The 27,381-nt window shown below is 37.6% G+C and overlaps 1 protein-coding gene and 2 long non-coding RNA genes across 3 annotated transcripts in view; 2 read left to right on the top strand and 1 right to left on the bottom strand.

Annotated features, from left to right (window-relative positions):
* Nucleotides 1-27,381, bottom strand: part of LOC148094695 (uncharacterized) — a 171,495-nt gene that overhangs the window by 72,740 nt on the left and 71,374 nt on the right. The gene's annotated exons all lie outside the window — the stretch shown is intronic.
* LOC102799956 (uncharacterized) lies at nt 7,517-12,501 on the top strand. Its single transcript, XR_015718428.1, has 4 exons — nt 7,517-7,766; nt 7,873-7,990; nt 8,603-8,654; nt 9,711-12,501. It is a non-coding gene; the product is annotated as an uncharacterized LOC102799956 (long non-coding RNA).
* Nucleotides 16,266-20,727, top strand: LOC148094699 (ornithine decarboxylase-like). The gene is made up of 8 exons (XM_087837241.1): nt 16,266-16,371; nt 17,097-17,270; nt 17,356-17,528; nt 17,616-17,832; nt 18,332-18,418; nt 19,004-19,160; nt 19,268-19,389; nt 20,470-20,727. The coding sequence occupies exons 1-8, from the start codon at nt 16,267-16,269 to the stop codon at nt 20,725-20,727; spliced, it is 1,293 nt and encodes a 430-aa protein (XP_087693367.1). The 5' UTR covers nt 16,266.

Here is a 27,381-nt window from a genome sequence, read left to right as displayed (position 1 = left end):
CCTACCCAAGTGTTTGTATACGTCTACTTGTACTTATGTTTACACTTCTGATCATCATAAATGGTCATGATCTGCATGTAGTGGTACAATTCACCATGTCTGTTTATAAATATTTCTCTCAGATGGCTACCACTGATGGTGATGCAGCATTAGTCATGAGTACCTCACCAGGTGGCACACTAAGCATGGGGCCCTAACTTGCTGTAACTGGTAGTGTTTTTTGTGTAAAGAAAGTCTAATTTTAATGCTTGTTTGTTGTAGGTGTGTATTTGTTCTTTTTCTCTTGAAAAGTCAACTGATATGTAGTATGGCTTGGAGGTTCCCAAGCTTGTACATAAACGTGGATATGCTGAACACACAATGTGTTGCAGAAATACAGCCAACACTATTGAACAACTACTTAACAAAGTAAGCTAATGAATAAAATACAAAAAAGAGAGAAAAGGTACTGAGTCTGACACTTGAGATTGGCTGCTGGACTACTTGTTCAATGTGTCAAGCCTGACACTTCTGAAAGAGAAAACCAGAAGAATATAAGCCAATTACAGAGTTATTCACTTAATTTACTGCTAGTGTCAACACATATTTTTTTTTTTTTTTTTTTTTAGATATTGACAGTAGTTGGGATCCATGAGTTGACATTCTTGTAATTTATTTACAGGTGAGTTTTCCCCCATTTCTGCCATTTGATTCAAGATGGTAACACTCGATTAGTTTAACCTTGGGGAAGGACAGAGATGATTACATCTCTGTGATAACCACAGAAGGCAGCACGCGGTGCCATTCGTGTACACGGGTACAACAAAACAGCAACATACTGAACAAGCAATTTATAACATTAACATGGACTTACTGATGTTTTTTTTCCTATTCAAATGTTCTTTGTGTTTTACTTCTTTGTACTGGTATAATGCACGTGTGTTAAAATGCCTACAGTAGGTATGACTCTAGTAATTCAGTATTGACACAGCTATGCTCTGGTTTTAATACAGAGAAAGCGTACTAGCTCCTCAGGGAGAGGGTGTGGTTTCTTTTGACACAGTAGAAACCCTGAAGTAAAACCAAACAAAACTTTGTAGTTTAACTGAAAACCATTTGAATTATGTGCAGTGTGTTGTGAAACCTGTATTTCATTTGTTTGACTTCATTGTGCTTTTTCTAGTAAACGCAGTTGGTATCAAATTGATTTAACTCCCCGCCCCCCACCCCCCACTGCAGTGCACAAAGCTATCAAATTGTTACATAATGCTGATACAATATAGTGTACGCTGTTATATACCAGGAGGATTGCCATGATTTATACATTTATACATGAAAACCAATCAACCTCTGGCTAAGCGGATTGCACAACACAGGCCAGGACTTGTCAGGCCAGGACTCTGCAGTCTATCTACTCCTACAGGCCAGTGGACACTCTTTCAATGATGAGGATGTACACATCCTGGACAGGAAGCAATGCTAGTTTGAGTGGGGAGTCAAGGAGCCCAAAGGGAAAGACCAACTCGGATTTGAGGAGGGGCCCAAGTGTACATCTTTGTGTACTTTTACATGTGCAAGTGCTTATAAAGGGCTGTGAAGCGTAGGAACTTTTTCTTAACTGCATTCTTCAGTTGTTGATAGCAAAGAACATTTCTGTTGCCTCGTCCAAATCTTTGAAACACATTAGTAGCTGGCATGAGCATATTATTGTGAAAGAGGGGATGAAGATGTGTGTTCTAAAGTAAGAGTTGAAAGTAAAGCTGAATGTTCATTGTATGCTTGTATCTACCTGTGCCCAAAGAGGTTATTTCCACCAGTCACAAACAAAGACTCCGTTTTTTAAAAACTCTGTCCTTTATCAGAAGTTGAGAATCACTCTGGATGTTCTTTGAGTTTTAAAAGTAGAATGGGAGGCAGAGTTTCAGCTACCAGGACCCTCTCCTGTGGAACCAGCTCACCGTTTATATTCAGAAGACAGAGACTCTCCTCTGATGAGACTCCAAACTTTCCTTTTTGATGCATTTTATAGTTAGAGCTGGATCAGTTGACCCTGAGTTGACCCTTAGTTATCCTGTTTTAGGTTGTGACTGCTGGGGGACTTCCAGTAACTTGTCTCTCTATTACTGTAAGGGGCTTACCTTACAATATAAGATGACTGTCTTGTGAATTGCCGCAATATAAATGAAATGGAATCACATCAAATTGAACTTGGATCCTAAAACTCAATCAAACCTAAACTCGTCTCACCCAATTTGGACATCCAGCACAATCATCCTCATATCCTCCTGAGACCCAGCGTATTCATTATGTCCTCTGTAGTGGACAAAAAGTTAAATTAAAAGATAACAGATGACATGGAGAGCAGGACAGAACATGACCAATGCTTGGAAGTACCAACATTACTTTGAGTTTGACTCTGTAAAAACTGAGAAGAGCATTAGCGTCCTAGGTGCACTCTACATGGGAAGAAAACTTCTTTCTATGGTGAAAAATTCCACGGGAATGTGACACAGAGAAACCTGCCAAACACAGCAGAATGTGATGAAACGTATTTGTTGATTTCTCAGTTCAAGTCAAGTTAATAGAAAAACCTTGTCTGTGCAAGTTAACCAAGTGGAAAAGATACCTGAAATTCATTACTTATTATAATATATGAATGTCTCTCACTCTCTTCTTCTGCCTCACTGCATCAGGAAGATCAAAACCTGAGCAGTAACTCGACAAGGTGAAAGCTAAATGTGGAAAAACAGTAGTAATCTGATGAAATTATGACTATTAATTATCACGTCACATGATATGATGAGTGACAGTGGTGTAGCACAGACTCTAATGTTCAGTATGTTTCTGTTTGTTAGTTAATTCATTTCAATTAAGTTCAACTTTCTGTATTTTCTGTATTGTCAGAGAATTCTCAGCTGTATAAAACCAAAATGAAATAAACTCAAAAACAACACAAAATTTTTGCTTCTAACAGCTACGAATTGAATCCTCAAAGCTGTCCAGCTCTTACACTGCCTGTCATGAAATCAATATCCTTAGTATCCTTATTTTCCTATTATATTCTTTTATGTACTTTAATAATGAAGGCTTGTAGAGCAAGGCCACTTTTGACTCACAAAGTGCTCAGCCAGACTGAAAAACATGAAGTTTTAGTGCACAGGCATATTAATAGATAAGACACAGAAAAGAGGAACTTTGCCATATAAGCAATGTTTGAGACTGTGTGACATCTGAAGTACAGAAATAACACCATATAAGACACATGTTGAGCTAAAAATGTTAGAGCTGAAACAACTGTCTGAAACAATTGTATTGTAATTCAATTCAATTTTATTTGTATAGCGCCAAATCACAACAAAACTCACCTCACCTTTATATTGTACAGTAGATACAGAGAAAAGCCCAACAATCATATGACCCCTATGAGCAAGCACTTTGGCGACAGTGGGAAGAAAAAACTCCCTTTTAACAGGAAGAAACCTCCAGCAAAACCAGGCTCAGGGAGGGGCGGGGCCATCTGCTGCGACCGGTTGGGGTGAGAGAAGAAAGACAGGATAAAAGACATGCTGTGGAAGAGAGACAGAGGTGTGCGAGTGAAGTGCTCTAATAGGGTGATATGGTACTACAAGGTCATTAAGATAAGATGGGGCCTGTAGATTGTATTGTCATTTTAATTAAAAATGATAATTGCAACAATAAAAGAAACAATACTGTCCCTGATGTCCGAGCTTAGTTGAATAAACATTGGGTGCCTTGAGGGTTAAAGGAACTTTAGCCATTTTTCAATGGCCAAACCACCCATCTGATCTTAACATAATAAAGCAAGCTTTTCAGTTATAAATTAAAAAAAAAAAAACTTAACTCAGGAAGCGTCACACACAAGCAGCTACTCATGGTGGAGAAAACAGCATCTGGTAATGTCCATGTTTTCTAGACTAGACGTCATTTTGGACTTAGGTTAAGTTCTATTTTATTTATATATATCACCATTTGTGTAATCTCAGTGGTTGTTCTTTAATAACAATAAGTACTCTGTTGTGATAATATGGTACTATAAAGTCACATTTCACAGAGCGAGAAAATATAAGTTAAAGTGTGACACTCCGTGATGGAGAAAGATGTAAGAAGAATAGGAGAAGCCAATGAGAGATTATTTTCAAAGGTAAACACTGCTCATCAATGGACAATTTACAGCTTACTCATAATATCCCCAAAAATTATTTGTTTCTAGATTGTGATTTTATGAAGTGTCTGAAAAACAAATTTGAAGTAACATAATTAAGTGTTAACACTGGAAGTCCCAGGCTTTTCTAACCCCAAGTCAGCCAAGTGGAAGCTAAATTGGCTAGTCTTTTAGCCCGGAGCAGCCCGGTGTTAGGAGATGTCAGGCAGATGCTGGGCTGCTGCAGTGTCACTGGGTAAAAGTGAGACAGAGTAAACACAATTTAGGGTCGATTAAGGATTCTGAAGATGCATTGAAACTATTAAACAAGCTGAAGTGAAGCTGATATTTCTGGGTTATATTCTGTAGGAAAAACTAATTGAAAAGTTCCACTGCCATTTGTAATCGATATGCTGTTGGATTAGAGTGCTGTAACAAAATGTACAGACTTTGCAAGGTGAGATTTTCCAGCAGGGAACAGGGGTTATATTAGGTGGAGCTATAAAAACATAAAAAGTCCACTTTTAAGCACTGCTCTCAAAATAGTCTACAGTGGAATTCTGCTTGAGTGGTGGTGCTCATGGTTAGTGTTAGGTTACATGAAGTAAAGGAAATTAATCTGCATTAAAGCTGATGATGCATAGATCAATTCACTAAATTCTACCTTTGCACCAATTGTATACAGCCTAGTATAAAAACAATATACAGTATACGGTTAGTTTATGAAAGAGATTGTGTTCAATTTTCATTTTCATTTTCAATTTATTTATACAGCACCGAATCACAACAACAAGGTGCTTTATATTGTAAGGTAGATGTGAAAGATCTGCTCATATCTTGTTGAATGCAGTTGTGCAAATCCACAAAGAGCCGCCTCCACATTAAGAAAATCTACTGGACCTCACATTAATTATTATTCAATTATTATGAGTTATGATTCTTTTCCTCACGCTGAGCCACTACAACTGATCTTAGGGTTTCGCCACCATTCGCACTGGCGAATCCTGCTTTAACCCTTCACTCTACTGATTCACTCCCTGTTACGATAACAACTTTTTGTTGGTCGGTATATTGCCCCATAAACAATTGCGTCAAGTAATGTCATTGTCATTTTAAGACCATTTAATACCTTTGAGTGTATAATCATAAAATAACACCATAATAATGCAAGATCTACACACTTTCAATTGACAAACAAACGACTATTTCTTAAAATATTTAGATCATGGATATTAGGTATGAAAATATTAGATACCTTAGAAAACTTGAATAAATAGTAAATATTCTAACAAATAGAAAACAAAATGCACAAAGAACATTTGGAGAGTTTTCCATCTACAAACTTTTCCCCTTTTTCCTGTGAAAAATAAGATATCGTGCTGAAAAACACAATCCTTATTAAGCAATGTCTAACCAGTAGTACTGGTCTGAATGACAACAAACATAGGTAGTGTTTGGGAAAATCTGTTATAAAACAGTTATTATTTCAATAGTTATGCTTAGCATGTGACATAATATCACGTGACACAGACACTGCGTAAAAAACCACAACAACTAATACTTACTTTAGGAGGATGAGGGAGGGCAGCATCAGGTTGAGACTTTGACATCTGTAAGAGAAAAATTTATGTATTAGAAACAAGTCATTTAAAAATACATTAATGTGGCAGACTGTTCCCTGTTCCGATGCAGTGTACAAGTACAATCAGGGCTGTCACAACAATGGGGCGGTGCCAAGTGGCCGCAACCCTAGGTACAATGTACAAGTACATATAACTACATATTATGTGAATAAAGCAAGAATCTGTTTAGGTTAGGCACACTGCTGACTGATGCTTGTTAGGTTTATATGATTGCAAACTGCACAAAAACAACAAAGCAACAAAATTAATGATAATGACAAAAAAATTAATTAGATTTTACTTACGTCAGGAAGATCTGCATTCATTTTCATGGGCTGAAATAAATAGGCACAAACATTACTGCTAAACAACCCAAAAAACCCTCCAAAAGGCCTTAAAATGATTAAAAAGGCAAGGAAATGTGGAACATTGTAATTAGTGATTATTAATGAAGGATAACTGTGCTTTGTTTCTAACCTTGGTAAGTAAATGCTCTGTAGCCTGAAGGAGAGGTGGGATTTCTGTGAAAGTGAAATTAAATGTGAATAGGTTTTGATAGTTATTGTATATGACAAGTGTAAACACACACATAAAACATGTAATAGTACAGTACTTACTTTCAAGTATTTCATTTTTCAGCCTATCGTTTTCTCTTTTTAGATTCGAGTTCTCTTCTCTCAACTGATTAATGACACGCTGTAGATGTTCAAGTTTCTTTTCATTCCATAACTTTAGATCGTGTTGTTGGTCTGTTGGGTATGCCTAAGAAATGAAATAAAAAACTCTCTCTGTAAAAGCCACCTTCTGTATGAAGGAATGATCTCAAAATGTTGGGGGGGGGGGGGGGGTTACACATACATATATATACACAAAACAGGTATATATATATATATATATATATATATATATATATATATATATACACATATATATATATATACACATATACACACACACACATATATATATTAGTATATATGTCTGTGTGTGTACGTGTGGCAAAACACTCACCTTTTTCTTAGCTGCCGGTTCGTCTCTCACCTCTGTGGCCTCAAGGAGTTTCATAGAAGGTTTACTTTTTCTCTTAAGCACCTCTGGCTTGGGTAGTTGTTCTTCAATTTCCTTAAGCTTTGTTTGCAAAGTTTTTTCCCTTTCTGAGGAGGCAGAATAATAATAAAAAAGGCTAAAGTACATCATAATATAATTGATTAAGTTACATATTTTGATTAACAAATAAGCGACAATAAAGTAATATTATATTGGAGAAAAGGCACCTGCTAGCTTAATGATGGAGGCTTCATAGACCGGCCACCCGCCTTTTGGCTCCTTGGCGCTTGTCGCCACTCCACCAAATAAACGTCCTTTTCCTCCAAACCGTCTAAGTATTCCTCCTCATCAAAATCCCGAATGTGTTCAGTTGGCACAATTGAGAACTTTCCATCTTCTGACTACTTAATTAACGCGAACATTATCCGCTTGTGTCTTCCCGCCTGTATATCGGCCATTCGGAAATTGCGCCTCAGACGTCGGTTATATTTAAAAAAAAAAAGGGGGGGGGGGGGGGAAAGAAACAACAACTAATAATTTTATTATTATTATTATTAATATTTTTTGCACGTTCATTGCACATGTTTGGGAATATTTCAATATTTACTTTTTACGTATTACTTTTTATTTTATCTTTATTTATAAAAAGCACAATGGCAACGCGCATGCGCATACTCTGCTCCGCTCATTAACCTTTACACTTTCACACAACCTACAGATCTAGAACGACGACGCTGCATTTTTTGAATAATCTCTGGTGAGCATAGATTTCATAGAAAAAACATATTATATTGTTTTAAGTACCTTTTTTTCGATTAATTCTGTGATGTACAAAGACGGACGTTTTTGGGACTTTACGTTTAAGTTTTTAAAGTTTTTGTTAAGGTCTGCATTGCGTGTGCAGACGCTCGCGGAAGAAGACGCTGCAATTTGCGAACTCCCTGGAAAACTGCTCGGTAAGCATATATTTCACAGTAACATGCTACATTTATTTTATATGTTGCAGTTTCTGTTTTACAATCCTCGATGTTTTCTTCAATGTGATTTTAATGTCATCAACAGGTCACGTGTGAGTCAAAATGAGCGAGCCTCCTGAAAGGATTTCGTATAAACGTTGTCTAACTGATCCTGAAGAGGAAATTCCTTCAAGAACCAAACGGAGATGGGCACAAAAAGAAAGGTGTGTTGGTAATGTAATATCCCTCACTCTTTAACATTAACGAATGCCATAGGGCCGCACAATCAATTAATCTAGTGGCAATCACTAAGGATGCCACAATTATGTAATCGTTCAAAGTGGCAAATAATCGTCCACTGCATGCTTAAGATGTTTGTTTGTTTTTTTATCAAGAATAAACAAAGCCAATGTGTAATAGACATTTGGGGCTTAATACTCCAGAATAGCATTGAAGGATTTTCAGTTAGTGTTTTCAGCTTATGTTCTTGTAAAAATAGGAAATGCAGTTGCTTAAAACAATGGTATAAACATCATTCTAAGTAAATTTTATAAAATGTAATTAATAACCACAATGAAAATTGTAAGGAAAAAATGATCTTTGTAAATTACCATAGCATAAGGTACGATAAATGTACTCTGGCTCCCAAATGAATGATCTGGAGTTGGCTCTTTTAAACAGGGAATGTAGCGAGGCTATGTCTAATCTGCTTATTACTGATCAATAAACATCTTTATAAGTGATCACATCTTTATCGTGTTAATAGCAGTTCACTTAGAGTTCAAATATAGCAATAAGCAATTTCTATTTTCTTTATTGTATATTTTCTTTTTCAGAATTAAGGTTGCAGAAGAAGAACTTCAGAATGTTATCAAGGAATGTCAAAAGGTATGCCTTATGATATAATTGGTTCAATTTGCATTTTTGTAAATTCATAAATGAACCGTTCAACCAAAAATGTAAATTCTCTAATCAATTGCTCACTCTTAAGTTGTTATAAACCTGTATTAATTTCTTTTGAACAAAATAATGTTGATAACCAAACAGTTGCTGGTCCCCATTGACATAGTATGGACATAGTATGAAATAACAACACTATGGAAGTCAGTAGGGACAAGAAACTGGTTATCAACATTCTTGAAAATATCTTCTTTTGTGTTCAACAGAACAAAGAAATAGGTTTAGAACAACTTGAGGGTGATGATTACCAAAATAACATTTTATTCCTTTTATCTTATCATCCATTTTATCTTATCCCTTAGCATTTAATTACCTCAGTTATACCAAATAATAAATGCTTGATTCATATTAATATTAATAAATGATCTTATTGGTCTCTTTTTAAGGTTAGTGTTGGAATACAAACATTTTGGGTTAAGTGTAATGAAAACACTTTTAATGCATAAACCTAAATTAAATTTATTCTGAATATTGGACTATAGATTTGTCGAAATAAGTACACAATAGTTAGTTGAATTTTCAAGTCAATAAATGAAATCAAAAAGATCATTACATTTCTAGACATTATTTTTTAAAGAATATTCATGAATTAGTGCATTGAACAAGAAAAAATAAAACAAGTAATCATTGTTCTAATTATGATTTTTACGGTAATTTCTACTTTCTACTGCAATCATATATTCTTACAGAATTTATCATGAAAGAAAGCACTAAGCATTCATTTTGACAGCCTAAGCACACTTAAATTTTGGCAAGACTGAATGGACATGTCAAATAGTGCACAATTAGTGAATGAGACCAAATTCAAATGTCTGCTGTAATGTTAAAAAAAGAGATGCATACATACAGTAGAGAGAAGACGGTTACAGGGCAGATCTCACCGATATAGACATAAATGTGTCTATGAGTCCACTAGGTTAATGCTCTTACACTGAAGATTTGTTTACAGGACCCATAATTCTCTCTCTCGCTTCTCTTTTCAAGGAAATCCCAGACACCCTTCCAGAAGACAGAACTCTGCTGATGACTAATGATGAAGAGTGCACTGCAGGTCCTGTTCAGATAGAGGTCCCAGTGGATTCAGGTCAAACTAAAGAGCAAAATCAACTACTACTTCTGGCACTTAAGCTCAAACACAGTTTGACCAATGACTGTCTTGAAGATATCATGAAAATCCTTAATGTTGTTGGTGGCAGTGATTCAGCATGCAGGACAAAATATTCATTTTACAAAGCTTTTGATGATACAAAAGACATCATGAAAATCTGTTATGTGTGTGAACAGTGTAGTAATATAATGTCAGCTGAACTGGACCAAGTTCATTGTGTTCAATGCAACAGCACCTATGACAAAGCAAGTAGGTTTACCAAGAACTTTTTCATATACCTCTCCTTGGAAGATCAACTCAAAAATCTCTTGAGAATGCCAGGAATTACAGATGAATTAATAGGAAGGCAAACAGAAACATCTACTTCTCTCAGTGACATTTGTGATGCTTTTTTGTATCAGAAAGCTTTAAGTGGTTCAGAAACGGCCCTTCAAACCCTCAGCTTAACATTTAGCTGTGATGGTGTGCCAGTTTTTAAAAAGTCCCCTTGTAGTATTTGGCCCCTTTTTTGCACCATTAATGAATTGCCATTGAAAACAAGACAGGATAATGTACTCCTTTGTGCACTATGGTTCGGGGATGAGAAGCCTCACATGAGAAGTTTCTTAAAACCTTTCATTGATGAGTGTGTGGACCTACAGGACCGTGGTTTCACATGGGAAGATGACAAAGGCGTTTCTGTCAATACAAAAGTAATCCCTCTAATTCTAATGAGTGACTCAGTTGCCAGACCTCTGATCCAAAATTTTAAACAGTTTAATGGTGAATATGGATGCTCCTACTGCCTTCATGAAGGAAAGGTAGTTGAAAAAGGCAGAGGATTCACTCGTGTATATCCTTTTCAGAAGGACATTCAGCTCCGCAATCAGGAACAAACTAATGAATTTGTAGAAGCTGCGCTACAGTCTGGTAAAGCTGTTATGGGTGTTAAAGGGCCAAGTATGTTGTGTAGACTTCCCAGTTTTGATATTATCGAAGGGTCTGTCCCAGACTATATGCATTCAGTACTTCTGGGTGTTGCAAGAACTGTAACAGGGCTGTGGTTAAACAGTGAAAACCATGAAAAGCACTGGTATATAGGTAGGTCTACAAAACTGTTAGATGAAATGCTTTTAAAGATTAAACCGCCATGTAATGTACCTCGTGTGCCAAGGTCTGTCACATTGAGGAAATTTTGGAAAGCCCATGAGTGGTATATGTGGCTCTTTTATTAGAGCTTACCTGTACTAAAAGGTGTATTGCCAGAACCACTACTGAATCACTGGTCTAAACTAGTCAAGGGAGTATCCCTTCTGTTGGGCAAAAATATAACTAGAGAGCAGATTACTGAGTCTGAGGCACTTCTAACAGATTTTGTGAAAGACATGGAGGTATTCTATGGGGAAGCTAATCTGTCTTATAATGTCCATCTTTGCCTCCATTTACCAAGGAGTGTAGTTAACTGGGGGCCTTTGTGGGCTCATTCCGCCTTTGTGTTTGAGTCTTACAATGCTAAACTACTAGACATGATCAAAAGCACTCAAGGGGTTGCGCTACAGATTGTAAAAATGTTCTGGCTACAGAAGGCCTTACCATTTTATGGCCAGACTTTACTGAAAGATGCCTCAAATGAATGCAAGGAGATATTTGAATCTCTAACAAGACCTAAACAGTTAAAAGATGTAACTCGCACACATGGTATCACTGCACTTAATCATCCTAAAGTGCGATTAATTAGGAGGGATGACTATATGGCACTGAGTCGTTATGGGGTACAAAGGAGCAGAGTAAAGTACTTTCAACGAATCATTACAAATGGCGAGGTGTTTCACTCAGAAGATTACAGTCGTGTACTCAAACGTAATTCATTCACTGTTATGTTGAATGATGATGATCAAAATTTCTTTAACATTAAACGATTTGTAATATGTCAAAATGAAAGTGGAGAGACGTGTTATGCCATTGGAAGATTCTATGAACGAGCAAAGCATAGTCTCTGTGCCTCAAATCCAAGTTATTTTGAACCAGTATCAAAACGTCTTGGGCATCTGACAGGTATTCTTGCTGCAGAGATCAAATGCAAATGTCTGATCATTCACACTGAAAAACTAAAAGTCAATTACATTTTTAGAAGCATTAATCAGTGTGAATTCCTTAAATAAGGTTAAACACGAGAAAACATGATTTTCTGCCATGTGGTATTTTTCTGAAGTGATTTTAAACCAGTTCATAAAAAAAACATACATAATTAAACATTAAATGGCAAAACGTCAGATATACATTACATTAAGTCATTAAGTGCTTTATTATATTGCATCATTAAAGGAACACTCCCTCAGAGTTAATACGTTGAGTCTGACCACTTTGGAATCCATACAGTTGATTTGTATGGTGATAACACTTTTAACATAGCTTAGCATACATCATTGAATCCAAAGGGACAGTGAGCATCGCCTTGAAAAATGACCAAAGACTTAATGGTCAAACTCAACTTTTTAACTCGGAGGGAGATGGAGAATGAGCCTATTTCCAAAAAAAGTGGACTGTTTCTATAAGTACTATATTGTATATATTGTCAAAAACTAAAGTGTACATAGCAGTTGTTGTATTTTGTGTACTGTATCAATGACAAATAATTTCAAAGTCAATTGATATTGTGTAATGTGAAATACTGTAAGCAAATGAATAAATAACCTAATTCTTGCTAGACCTTTGACTCTGTTTTGTTTGAATCCAACTGTTTTTGCAGATGTGATTAGATGCAGATGTTGTTACTTTTATTATTATTATTGCACTAAATACATTTTAACCTCCTAAGACCCGAACTCTTCCACGACATGCATTTTTAATTTCTCTTTGATATTTGGGCATATTGGGGCCCGATGAATGTAAAAACAAAGAATTACCAGATTTTTTTTTTTTTACCTTATTTTTGTTTTTAAGAAAAATAAGAGCCACATATGAGGATATTTGTTTAAAATTTTGATAGAACAGTAGCAGTATAATGTCCTCGGAAGTGGATATCAGGCCCTTGTAGAGCAAAATTGAGTATTTTGGTCTAAATAACCCAAAATGTGACATCCACATATGTGGACGCCAGGTCCTAGGAGGTTAAATAAGGGATACTTTGAAATATATTCTACTGAAAGGTTGGAAATGTATTTTCTTGAACGCAAATATCTTTTGAAATGTATTTTGGTTTGAAAGAAATATATTTTCAATTTCAAAAATATATATTTTTGGAGCATCACAAATACAAAATATATTTACCATATATTTGAAATATATTTTGGCCAGGAAAAATGTATTTTTTTACCGTATGGGTAAACTAAGAGAAGCCACAAAATCAGTTTGAATAAGAGTAAACATTTACTCACCAAGTCAGTGTATCAGGTAAAGATTCACAGCAATGAAAACAATAATATCTTGAGCTTTTCCAGGTTTGCTCAACATATTCCATAACAAATGCTGGCACCATGAACAAGCGGACTGATCCAAGAGGGAGAAGGATGGTAGTCACGTGGCATTTTCAAAACACATCTTTCATCCTTCCGCACTGAGAAGCAAAACTTCCATCTTACTTAGTTTTTCTAAGTTAAGACAACTCAAATAAATTGAGTTTATCAGCGTTTATGCATAAAAAGTACTGGTAACTTATTTAAATCAAGTTCTAATAACAAATTGATAAAAACTGAGTTCAGCCTATTTAATATTTTTAATTAAACACAATATTACATTTTACGGTGTAATAGGGTGATTTGGTACTACAAGGTCATTAAGATAAGATGGAGCCTGTAGATTGTATTGTCATTTTAATTAAAAATGATAATTGCAACAATAAAAGAAACAATATTGTCCCTGATGTCCAAGCTTAGTTGAATAAACATTGGGTGCCTTGAGGGTTAAAGGAACTTTGACCATTTTTCAATGGCCAAACCACCCATCTGATCTTAACATAATAAAGCAAGCTTTTCAGTTATGAATTTAAAAAAATACTTAACTCAGGAAGCGTCACACACAAGCAGCTACTCATGGTGGAGAAAACAGCATCTGGTAATGTCCATGTTTTCTAGACTACACATCATTTTGGACTTCAGTTAAGCCAATGAGAGATTATTTTCAAAGGTAAACACTGCTCATCAATGGACAATTTACAGCTTACTCATAATATCCCCAAAAATTATTTGTTTCTAGATTGTGATTTTATGAAGTGTCTGAAAAACAAATTTGAAGTAACATAATAGTACAGTAATAGTGTTAATTACAGGTTGCATGAAAACTGGGGAGTTTAGTATGCTTACAGGCTGAAGTGGTATAGTGCCTAAGTTTACAGTAATGCACAGCAATGCTGAACTGATGGACAGTAGGCTCTTGTGTTCATGGTCAGTGTGAAGTTACAAGTGTGGAGACATCAAATTCAATTCAAAGGGCTGATGCTCTTAATGTTCAGTCAACCAAATTAGCTATAAGCTTGATGGCGTCTAGGAGTTGGAACTGGGCCGTGTAGTTCGTGAAAAATCTGCTTATATTTTGTTGAATTCTGTTAACTAAATCCAGAAAGATCATTAAATCTTAGAGAAGCACAGGTCAGTGTCAGGTAGTGGTCAAGTGACCACAGACATTGGGTCTAAAAGGGAGATGAATCACCTGTTCTGCGCTCAAACATTGGTTCCTTCATGTCAGGAGCACCGAAACCTTTGCTTCCGTCAGCCACCGCTCGCCTCAGGTGCCATGAGTATTTTACTCATTCAGCTTTGTTCATTCTTCCATCCTGGTTCAGCCTGCGGACCAGTCGTAACACCGGTTCCAAAGCCGCGGTCAGCGCACCAGGTGTTACTAAAGTAAGTATGTGCGTCTTCCAACCCATCACTAGCCTTTGCCGCATTTTGGTCTAGCCAGCACGCTACATGGGCACGCCAATTTATTAAGAATAATCAGTGTGTGTTTCCCCGATCGTGGCAGTCAGCTGATCAAAACTTGCTTACAAATTACAATCTAACTCTGACAATAGAAATTATTATGTGACTTATTTCTAATTGATTCTTTTCTCCATGCTGTAGTACTACTGCTGATCTTAGTGTTCTGCCACCATTACTCTGGGTAATAATTAAATAGATGTGTTCATGAGGTCATACATATAAATGTATTCATGCAGTTACACAGGTAAAAAGTCTCTAGTAATGCAAATTATTACTTTTTTTTAGAGAGTAAAAGCTTGTGTTTAGGTTAGCGTAAGGGTCTCCACTAACCTAAACCTCAATTTATAGGCAATAAGGGACCTACAAGTTAATAAAAGAATCCAAGTTAAAATGAGTTAAAGTTCAACATTATTTGTGTGAAAGTTTCGTAATTGTAAATATCTAAAAAAGTTAGATTTGGGAATGGAAATCCTCTTTGCCAGAATGAACTGTTAAAGTCAAATTTACGTAACAAAGTGGGTGGGGAAATGCCACTAACAAAACCAGCCGATCAAGCCATTCTCTGTTGTTTTACTTTGAACTTCTGGAAGTTCTCTGCAAGATCTTCACACTGGAAAACATGGACACTACAAAGGAAGGTAAGCCTAAAACTTTATGATCTTATGTGTGAACATGAACATTGCTGTTTGTCTGTGTAGATTCTCTGTCATCCAGATCATGGTAGTCTAAAGAGCTTGGAAAGAAGGTGACTGGAGTTTCTTTAAGATGTTTCACCTAAAGGTAGGAAAGGAGGTCGGAGAACAGAAAATACTGTCATCCATTATGTAGCAGGTTTATTGGAGAAACTCAGGAGAATTTTCTCCAAGTACATCAGCCCAGGGACAAAATTCCCAAATATTGGTGTGCAAGGGGGATAGATAGGGGGCACCAAACACGGAGACAAGAGATAAACAAACATGAAGACAAGGCTGACTAAACACAGCAGAAGACTAGACAGTACATATGACTATGTTATGACCAGTAAAGACGCAATCAAATAAAAAAATAATGACATGAGTTTTATGTTTTTAACTGTATGTTAATACTGACTTCTGATACCGGTCCTGAGATGAATGACAGAGGGAAAAGAAAGTACACGTTGGCCAGTCGTGCAGTCCTCTCCCGGCTGCACCTGATGAAGTCCGAATCGGGCAGCAATGATTTATTCCAAAGTCCTCCAACACTGCAAAAATGAGTACAGAAAATACCCCAAATTACAAGTCCACAGTGCTTGCACAGTGGTTAATCCACTTCTCCCTGAATTTTTTGACTGTGAATGACAAAATTCCGTCTTCCAAAGTCACTGTTTTCTCATTCGCAGGAAACTAGAGGAAAAAACTGAACCTTCCTGAACAGCTCCGTTTATACTCATTTCTCAAATGCATCACCTTTTCCCTTCTCTCTTTCTCATACTTTCCGACATCTCACATTGTGTAACACTTTTTGTTTATACATGCCTTTGCGCTTGACACCTGCAGCTACCATAAATGAATCAATGGTGCGTGTTTTTTCCCCTGAAAATGATGACATTGAAATCCTGGACAGTGGAAGGAGCATCACTGATGTCATAGACACAAAGGTGAAAGAGCTTGGTTCACAGGTGAGTATCAGAGGCAAGTTTTTCCACTTCTTTTACCACTAACTTAAGCCCATTCTGATAGTTTTAGCAATGTCCCTGACCTCTGTGAAACCTTATATTTCAGAGATTATTATTCCTCATACCGAGGCAATGATGATTATGATAAGATATGAGAATTAACGATGTACAAATACTTTGTTACCATACTTCAGGGGCATAAGTTTAAGTCACTGAAAGCCTTCAAACATCAAGGTTGTTTGTGCATAAACAATTAACACATGCAAGGCAAGGGTTATCGCTAGGGATGTTCCTGGTGATTAATTTCTAATTTTGACTAAAGTAAAAAATTGGACCAATTAACGAGTCTAAAAGGGTCTAAAATGTTAAACTTTTGATCTGTTTTGTGTCAAAAACGCATTAAACAAAGGCATTTGAAACCATTAATCACATTCTTTAATAATGAATCATGTCACTTAATCTACCATTTCTGCCGCTTATATCGCATTCTGATCGTGTTAACAAAAAGATCAGGCCTAGATTAACAGATTTATGGCATTTCTCGACAACGATGCGCCATCTGGTGGCAGATGGCTGCATAACATTACGTACACAATAATTTACTGAATCAATTAAAATGTTAACAATGACATAATTCATCTTGTCGACTAGCAGCACACCACATCCCTAGTGTGGTGAATACACCAGAGATTTTTGACATCTTTGAAATAAAATGTTTCTTTTTTCAGGGCAAAGATGAGCCATTCCATGTGTTAAATCTTGATGATATATTAGAAAAGCACAACAGGTGGATCACTAGGTTGCCTCGGGTCAAACCTTTCTATGCAGTAAAGTGCAACAACACACCAGCAGTTATCAAGATGCTCATCGCTCTGGACACGGGTTTTGACTGTGCCAGCAAGGTACCGGTGTTTCAAAGATGATTTGGGGATTCTGTTTATGTTCTTGTGAGTTTGTTCGTGTGAAACACATCTCTGTCTGACGCAGGGTGAGATCGAGCTGGCCCTGTCCCTTGGAGTTACCCCTGATAAGATCATTTATGCCCATACTACCAAACCACGGTCCCACATCAGATATGCCCGCACTCACAGAGTGAACGTAATGACTTTTGATAATGAGGAGGAACTCTTAAAAATCTCTCTTACCCATCCTCAAGCCAAGTAAGTAAGCAACTGCTAATATGTTTCAGCATTTTATGCAATGTCTTTTGAGAGTATTGACTATTAATGTCTAAACGCATTTTGTAGGTTAGTAATGCGAATTGCAGTGGACGACTCCAAATCTCTCGTAAGACTCAATGCAAAGTTTGGAGTCAGACTGTCCTCAGTTAGTAAACTGCTGGAATGTGCCAGACGGCTGAACTTGGAGGTGATTGGGGTCAGCTTCCACGTAGGCAGTGGGTGCACTGGAAGTTTGGCCTTCAAGCAGGCTATCACAGATGCTCGATATGCTTTTGATATAGCAGTAAGTTATTTCTGCACAAACAAACCTTTATAAGAATACTGTACTGTACATTTAATTTCGAATAACTGCCACTAATATGGATTGGTTGTGATGATCAGTTGTTAAATTTACCACTTTCAAGGTATTTTTTAATGTGTTTATTAATGACTCATTCAGTATTGCTTTAAGGATCTGATTTAAATGATGAAATATTACTGAAAGTTTTATCTTATTGTGATCAAGTGTTCATATTAATGCTAAAGTAAAGACCAATGTGATGATGCAAGGCGAGAATGTAACTGTGACACTGCACACACTCCTCATTTCTGTAACTTAAAATGACCCAAGTTTATAAAATGAACTTAATGTTGTATTCAGTATGACCTGAAATGAGTGACTGAGCCCACAAACTAATCAGGAAACTATTGAAACAATGGTATTAACATATACAAAGCAGAAGCCTTCTCAGCTAAACCCTACATGGCAAAGTCTCAAGTTTAAACAGATTATATCTTTGCAGAATTCAGCGGGCTTCCAGATGCGCCTCTTGGATATTGGTGGAGGCTTTTCTGGGACAGAAGACTTCATTGAAGTGAAATTTGAGGAGGTATTATTAATAAAAACACTGTACAAGACAGAGGGAACGTGTTTAGGACATTCAAACATAATATTGGTTGGCAGAATTTTAACTTACAATGAGTTGTTCCTTTTAATTGTGATAATATCTGGAATAAATAAGCATATGTACATTTAGTTATGTGTTAGAGCCCTGACTGCCCTGGTGACAGACATCATTCTGTTCAGATGCTGGTCATGTTATCGCTTTCCTTCATCTTTGCTCTTGTTTGCGAAGGGGACCTTGTTGGTTCGGCCTAAAATCAATCATTTTAATGTAAAACTACTGATTACTACAGCTTATAGAGTAGTGTGATATAGATTGGAACTACCTACATGTGTTACTGTCTTGAGAAGAGAGGTGAGTTCCCAAGGAAAAGTAATTCATCAGCAGCATAAAGACGGCATATTTTGTATATGCATTTGTTTTTTGTTGTTGTCTAGAATATCACACAAACTACTGTACTTTGAGGTCAGAGGTACTGATCGCTACAGAACATCTTAAAGTAACAAGAAAATGTCAGAAGTATTAATAGCTCAGCAGTATCCATTAACCTAATGTGTTTTGCATTCTTAGTTTTCAGAAGTCATTAATAAAGCACTGGATGAATTATTCCCACCTGCCAATGGGTTGGAGATCATCGCAGAACCAGGCCGATTCTATGTCGACTCAGCCTTTACACTGGCAGTAAATGTCATTGCCAAAAGAGTTGAAGACACAGATGAACGCAGTGGTAAATGTACAGATATGCAGTTTAAAAGCAAGTTAAATACTCCATAATGATGTGCCTTTGTATTTAAATTGAACTTAATTTCAAATATAAAGGTAAATGTTTATCAGATCGGAAGGACTACAGCTCTGAGAAGATGATGATATACTACATTAATGATGGATTATACGGATCATTGAGCTGCCTTACCAATGATCCTGTCCACACCAAGGTTGAACCATGGCCTCTTAGGGTAAATAATATAAAATCACCATACTTTTGAGTGTGTGTTTATATCCAGTTTCTTGTGGTAAAGTTGGTAAGATTGTGGTTATAGCATACCATGTACATTGAAGTCATGGTTACAGTTAGGCAATTAATATATGTTTATGTTACTGACATTTAAGATGTGCTGTTGATCAATATTGATGAACAGCACAACTTACTAATAGAACTCAGAATGAGACCTCCATAAGCTTCCTTTTTAATCTTAAGTCACAAAGGCCTTAAAAACTGGTTGGTGGCGGCCTGGCAACCACGATCACTAGGAAAGATTGAGTGTACCTCAACAGGTTTCAAATAGCTACTGGAGTTTGCTGGTAAATTGATTACTTAAGCTCTAGTCATGCCTAGGCCTAGAGATGCTTAGTGTCCCACTTTTAGCCACCAACTGCAATGGAAAAAGTATTCCCTGATGGGTTGGGAAGTGGTTGTGGGAGGTTGCTGTCCCAGGGACAGGTCAGTAGCAGTTGCCATAGTGGCCCATCGTTTATACAGAAGACACAAATTTTTCTGCAAACCATACAGTTGATGTTAAACTGTGAACAATGTGATGCAAACTAAAAATGGAAGACTGTTTGCATTCAAAGTAAGTATTGCACCGTATCACTGTAACCAACAAGTTGTGAAAGGCAAACTGTTTGTATTTACATCTTTACAACATTTCACTACTACTCACTGTTGAGTGTGTTTTTGCAGACAAGTTTGCATCATCATTGTAATCCTCGACAGACTGCAACATCAAATGCAACACAATCACAGGGATTTTTTTGGTGCATCATCAGCTCTGCAAATGAATTCACTTGGTTATACCGAACAACAACTTGTGAATCAGTCAGATAACACGCATTTTTTTGTTTGTTACTCAATGGGACTAAGGTCTTACTACATCTTGAATTGTTAAATTTAAATCTCATTGCTTGGAAAAAAAGATAAACATAGACTTTTTACTTATAGCTCATTACAACTAAACCTGGTATTGTATGGAATTCACATAGTTAGATTGTGAGAGTGCGATTAGGGTTTTATATTTCATTTGCTTTCCTTTTTACAGGCTGTTGACAACAGTGAACCGAGATACTACTCTGTTATCTGGGGTCCAACCTGCGACAGCATTGACAAAGTCACCGAAAGCTGCTGGATTCCAGAGTTGCACGTGGGGGACTGGCTTCTTATTGATAACATGGGGGCTTATTCTCTCAGTGCATCCACTGACTTCAACGGCTTTGAAAGGGCACACATTTACCCTGTTGTGACAGCTAAGACCTGGCTCGCCATACATCAGTCTTGCTTAAAAAACACTATCAATTAATGATCAGATAATAACTGAGAAAAGAGTAAGAAAATGTAACTTAATATAACTATCATTAATTTGAGAGTCGATCATTTGAGTTTTTCTTGCTGCCCAGTAATTATAGAATTTTGTAGAATTTCTGCTCCTCGAGAAATGTAAACTGAAAGATTGTTATTACATGAACAAATATTGAACATGGATAAACATGCTGTTTTGAGACTAACTTTGCAGATGTCTGAATATTGTCACGTTTTAGTTAATGGACTCAGGCGCAGACCGGGAATCTTTGCAGAGTTAACAATCAGTTTATTTACACAACGACACCTGGTGATACTATTTACAACGTGCTGGAGGGAGGGGAGGGGGGTCCAGGGTTCTGGGGTATGTGAGGGGAAAGACGGGAATCAGACGCACTCCAAAGGCTCTCTCTCTTCACTCCCCACACTGGGGAAACACAAATCCACTCACTCGTCCACACGGAAACAGGCCGGCAGGGAAAGGTCCGGGGTAGATCTGCACACAGAACGGGGGTTAATGACGAACAGACGGAAACAACTTTACGGAGTTTAACTCACTAATGGTTGAGAGACTGACGCTGATAGCTCAACGATCCAGCGACGAGTGACACAGTGCTGCAGTCTTAAATCGGCCTTGCGATCATCCCGATAGGCAGCAGGTGCGTGGGCCAGGGGCGGGAGCCCATAATGAGCACCGCCCCGGCAGGTGAGAGAGAGAGAGAGAGAAAACATGTTGCCTAATACAGGATCAGCTGGTGAGGCACAGGGACCATGACAAATATAAATCTCCTCAGAATTGTTTTTAGTGAGTTCATACTGAAAACATAATCTAACCCTTTCAAAATTTTGCTTCATAAAATAAAACAAATTCAGGGATATGTCTCTAACAATCTCAAAAAGTGCTATGAAAACGAATAATTGTTTTACCATTGTAATGCGGTATGAACATGAACTAGTCCTGCTTAATTTTAATAATGATCAGATATTTACTTAAAACTATGGTGGCCCTGAGAGGCCAAATGGACTGCAACATAGGAAAACACCAGCAATGTCTCTGGGGAGACAATAATCGGACGGACCAGTTGTAGGAATCAAAATATGCTAAGAATTGCGCTGGAAGACACTTAAAAGAAGTGCAGGATCTATCGGCTTTGTGAGGAAAGAAAAGATGAGCGGTAAGTGTGTTAGCCTAACTATTAGTCTAAAAATCTGTCATCACTATTATATGAATCATGATAAAACACACCTACCATGGCTGTGTCCGAATTCAGGGGAAGGATGCTCATAAGGACACTACCTACCTACGTCACAAGGTAGTGTCCTTAGACCACATGTGTCAAAGTCAAGGCCCGCGGGCCACATCCGGCCCGGCGTACATTTATATCCGGCCGGCGAGATCATTTTATATAGATGTACTATTATTGTTATGCATATGAGGTGCTAATAATATACTAACTACAGATCCGATAATGCAGCGCTGCAGCCTCCTTGCTGACCGCTAGGCTACTTGGGAACATTCCCGCATCAATCTAGTCAAACTTCTGTTATTGAAGCTAGCCGCTCACAATGGTGGAGAGAAAACTTGATTCTGAAAGCAGAGCGTTTCAGCCCCAGTGGGTGACTGAATATATGTTTACAGACATTGCTGGTAAACCCGTGTGTCTTATTAGTGGAGCTAATGTGGCTGCAATTAAGGAATTTCATATAAGACGGCACTACAAGACAAAACTTGTAAAAAAACTTGTTCCCAGAAACCAGGGAAAGTAGAAGAGCTAAAGAAGAATCTGACATTTCAGCAGACTTTTTTCACCAGAGCAAAATCACAAAGTGAAAGCAAGTTTTATTATAGCAGAGGAGCCAAATCAGCCCGGTACCACTCTGAAGAGCTGCATGATGAAGGTGTGCGATGTCTTGTGTCAGACAAAACTTTATTGCATACTCTCTTGCTGTGGATGAAAGTACAGACATGATGGACATTGCACAGCTGGCCATCTTCGTCTGTGGAGAGGGTTGAACATTAAATCGATGCACGGGACAACGACAGGAAAAGACATTTTTTAAAACGTATGTCAAAGTGTAACCGACATGAAACTGCCCTGGGACAAACTTGTTGGACTTACAACAGATGGAGCGCTGGTGTTGTGCGGTGAAAAAAGTGGACTAGTCCGCAGGATGCGAGTAAAGATGCAGGAGGAGAACTGTACCGGTGAGTTAACAGCATATCACTGCATCACACACCAGGAAAGGCTGTGTGGTAAAGTCCTAAAAATGGAGCATGTAATGATCACTGTAACGCAGACCGTAAATTTTATCTGAGCTAAAAGTTTAAATCACCATCAATTTCAGTCTTTTATGTGGGAAATAGATTCAGAGTTTGCCGACATTCCTTATCATGCAGAGGACCGTTGGCTGAGTTGGGATAAAAATTCTCAATAGAGTTTTTGAGCTCAGCAAGGAAACTTGTCAGTTCATGGACATGGCATGTATGATGCAGTGAAAGCATTTCAAGTGAAGCTGTCACAAATGCACCAGTACAACCTGCCTCACTTTCCCTGTTGCCAAGTAATGTTGAACCAAGTCAGCGGACTTTGCTGAACTGAACTGCACCTGTGCAGATTCAGATGGAGCTGCAGTGTAATGATACACTTGAGGGAAAGTACGACACTGAATGGCCCGCACAGTTTATTAGTTTCATTCCTGAAGCAACGCCTCAGCTCCGTCTACATGCGGCTCCAACCTTGTGTGTGCTTTCATTTATTTCTTCTGGGGTTTTTGGCAGCATGTTCATATTTCTAACTTGCATAATTTTGACAGGATTTATTTTTATGAAGAGCAAAATATTTAAAGTTAAAGTTTATTTTTTTAAGTTTATTTAATCTGGAATAATGTTCCTGTCTGTTTTTATTCATATTTATGTTTAAAAAACCATTGTTTTAGTGTGTTGAATAAATGTTTATCTTGTTTGGCCCGCAACGTAAAGTGTGCCTTGAGTTTTGCCCCCCTGTGCAATTGAGTTTGACACCCCTGACCTGAACACATAATTGTACTTATTCCTCAAATTAGACACCCTTTATAAAAAAAATGTCTCACAATGTATCATGTCAATATTAATATCCTAAAATAAGAAAGCATTGTATGTGATGTAACAGAGAAAAAAAAACTAAACAAAAAAAGGTCAATAGACATGTTTTGTTTGCAAAGACAGTTTTCCATTTACATTTCTATGTTTCACATAAGTTTGTAATTTTTACTCTGGGACGGGGATGGATGATGTGCGTCCTGCGCCACCCATACGATCTGGGGAGTATCGGAGCCACGTCTGGACTGCTTGTGCAAAGACAAACTCGGAGTTCGCCCCTACCTGCTGCGTCAGGCCATCTAGGACAAAAATAAACACACACACACACACAAATAAAAAAAGTTAATTAGAGCACATGAATAAGCTCTTGTTAACTGTCTTCAGTGGGGAGAAAGTATGTAAACTCTTAGGCTGATAAACATGAAAGTCACCAGGCGTAAATCTGCAAACTTCCGCATTTTAAAACAAAATAAACATGGGGCTGAAGACCAAAGACTCCATCTCCAGATTAACCGGACATGAAAGTCTTGTTATTAAGAAAGATCAAGTAATATAGCAAAAACCGGACATAGGAAATGTGAAACACACCCAGCAGATCAATTGATCCCTTTATTGTTCACTTTAGGCTCATAAAACTACAACAAAAGGTAAAACTTACCAAATATGCATCTGCACAACACTGTCTCTTTAAATGCCCTTTTTAGCTTTGTCTGGTCCTTGGTTTTTTCCCCTGCCCAGTTGAGTACCGAGGCCAGCTCGTTTGTAATGGCATAAGCCATTACACGGCAGACTCGCACCTCCAGTGTGGTCCCTCCAATCAAGGCAAAGCGTCTCACCTATAGACACATTTTAAGAGATGGAATTAGCGTGTCTCATGTCTTAAATGTGTATGCAAGTGCTTGTGTGTTTAATCAACATGCCGTCGTTATGTATTTAAATCACATCTGACAGCTATTACACTTTATAGTTACAAAGTGTACATAACCTTTATATACTTACCATTGCCTTATTTGCCTCTTGTGATTGAAGAGCTGCCTCTGCATTGTTTAGCTCCTCAGTGCTGTGCAAGGGCAAATCCAGAGGCAGTACCCCAGCATCTACCGATTCATTGCAGCAGGGATGGCGGATGGCTTTGACCTCCTCACGGAGTTCGTTAACTGCTCTGGTCAGGTCTGACAGCATAGTTAATATCTTTTGTGAGGTCGCATCTGTTTCAAAGAACAATTCTAGAAAGATTAATGGCTTAAGCAGTGAGAGGTGAAAAACTAATATATCCATAAGTGATGGTGTAACATTCTGCATTCAAGTATAAGTTGTTCTAACTGCTAAAAGTGTACCACCAGTGCTGAACTGCACAATGCACCAGTCTTTCATTTTTATCTTTTTTTTGATTTGGAGTCTTTTTTTTGCCCTGTCTAGGATAAACAGGAAACAGATAATTAGAATATATTTCATAGTCACTACAAAACTTGATCTCTTGACTGAACTAAATAATAAATAATAGCTTAAAATGTATATAGGCAACTCCGTTTTCCTCGTCCACACGTAAATGCTAAAACTGAGTTTTTGAAAATATCCACCCTGGCAGGCGTCTTTAAAAATCTCAGTTTTCAGTTAACGAAAACGCAGTTTATGTGTGGACAAAAGGTGCAAACGCAAGGTAGGTAAGCGTGCAACGTAAAGTTTGAATTGAGTGCGAATTGAAGCGGGTGCAATCCAATCATTAAAAGTAACAAAGTCATTGAACACATTTATACAGTTACCTTTAAGTTGATCAATCATCTATCACAGATTTACAATTTTTTGTAATACTATGCTAAAAAGCAACTACAGAGCGAAAGTCTGGGTCAAGCACCAAGGCGACGGCAAGAACAAAGGAACCCTCGAAGCGTTAGGCTAGCTTTGTAAGGGAATATAACGGAAAAGTATTAAACGAAAATGTTTTCTTTGTTGATAGACTTTGTTCGCAGTGCAATTTATTTGTTGCCAGATTGTAAGATGAAAGTAGACACAATTTCGGGCTCCTATTTTGTCCGAAACTGTACATTAACAAGTTTTTTTTACTGTTATTCAAATGCAACAGTGGAAATAACGAATAGAAGAAAATTCATTCATTCTTACCTTATACTAATCATGGTGCAGGCCAGTGCAGTGCATGAACTCGTGCCTTCTCCGGTCAATTCCGCTGACAGTAAATCTAATGTCCCGCTCTACTATACAAGACAATGGTTACCTGGAGGGATGTACCACTGTGAGAGGGGTGCTGCGGAATAGTCCAAGTGATCGCTGCTTTAATTTCCCGGTCAACTATACATAAATTGCACGTCAACACGATTTTTTTTAAAGCTGGTGAACTAGACCAAAGTCATTGATAACAAAAAAAACAATAAATCTACTTTCTCCGGTACTTTATTATGGAGGACCACAAGAGCCACATGCATCGAAATAAAAAATTCTGTGCTTAAATAATGAATTGTAGAATAAAATGTGCATTTGTAAATTCATTTTTGAATTCCAATTTAATAAACTGATTTTTAAAATGCTTTTTAAGTCTTCATTTCAAAAACCTTTTTCCAATTGCACTTTAATAAACTGCATTTCAAAATCCATTTCCCTTTCCTGTTCGCTCAGGGATTAACATGTGGATTAGCAGTTGGATTAGCAGTTGGATTAACAACTTCATTTTAAAAATCCTGCTGTTATTCATATTAGCCACACCGTGGGATGTAAGGACATCTCTGATTGGTTGGTCAGACACAGGCTGTCTGCCAGCCTGGATTTTTCTAGCTCATAGCTTCGCCCTGCTAAGAAGCCTATGTGCTTGTACAAAGGCCGTTCAGCCTCGGGATTTACACTCGGCTCGACACGGATATGTGAAGAATGAAGGGACCCTGCAGCGAAACGGAGAGCACAGCCTCTGACTGAGTGGCTGTTTATGCAGTCTGACCACCTGTGAAGGTAACGTGCTAACATGGCTAACGCTAGCATCACCGCACGTAGCCCCGTTATTTTAAGGTCATCTTAGCTTATGAAAGTTTTACATCGCAGCTGTACGAGCTAGCTACGTGTTTTGTAAGCTGCTGTGCTCTTCACAAATAAAGCTGGAAGCAGCTCAGACTAGTAGAACCAGCACTGAGGCCTGTTACATTGCTGGTTTTCCAGTGTGTGCGTCTGATGCCCCAAAGCTGACTCAGAGCCGTAACACCATCAATGGCTGCAGTATGGAACAGACGTGGGTGTGTCCTCATCTCCCAGAGGAGTCCAAACCGTCATCAAACAGCCCTACAGACACAAAAACGTGAAAATATAAACAACCAGACTATCAGCAGTGATTTAACTACTTCTGACCTCTGTGAAAATCATTTACAGTATATATCACAGAATTTAAGGCCTTTATAATCACAGAGCATACAGAGAAAAGTACTAAACTGAATCAATTTCAGCTTTTGTTTTTCATGATGTATATTGTATAATTGAATTTCATTATCTGTATCTTTACCACACATTTGCCACACCGGTGTAGATACTGTAGGTTCAGTGAATGCTGAAATTGCACTGATTAGAATATACTGGACA

This window comes from Neolamprologus brichardi, unplaced genomic scaffold (assembly GCF_056152115.1).
Source record: "Neolamprologus brichardi isolate AB-2024 unplaced genomic scaffold, ASM5615211v1 NODE_ptg000031l+_length_7269946_cov_1, whole genome shotgun sequence".
NCBI lineage: Eukaryota > Metazoa > Chordata > Actinopteri > Cichliformes > Cichlidae > Neolamprologus > Neolamprologus brichardi.
The sequence above is the reverse complement of the archived record's forward strand: the minus strand, read 5'-3'. Positions and strand labels throughout refer to the sequence as shown.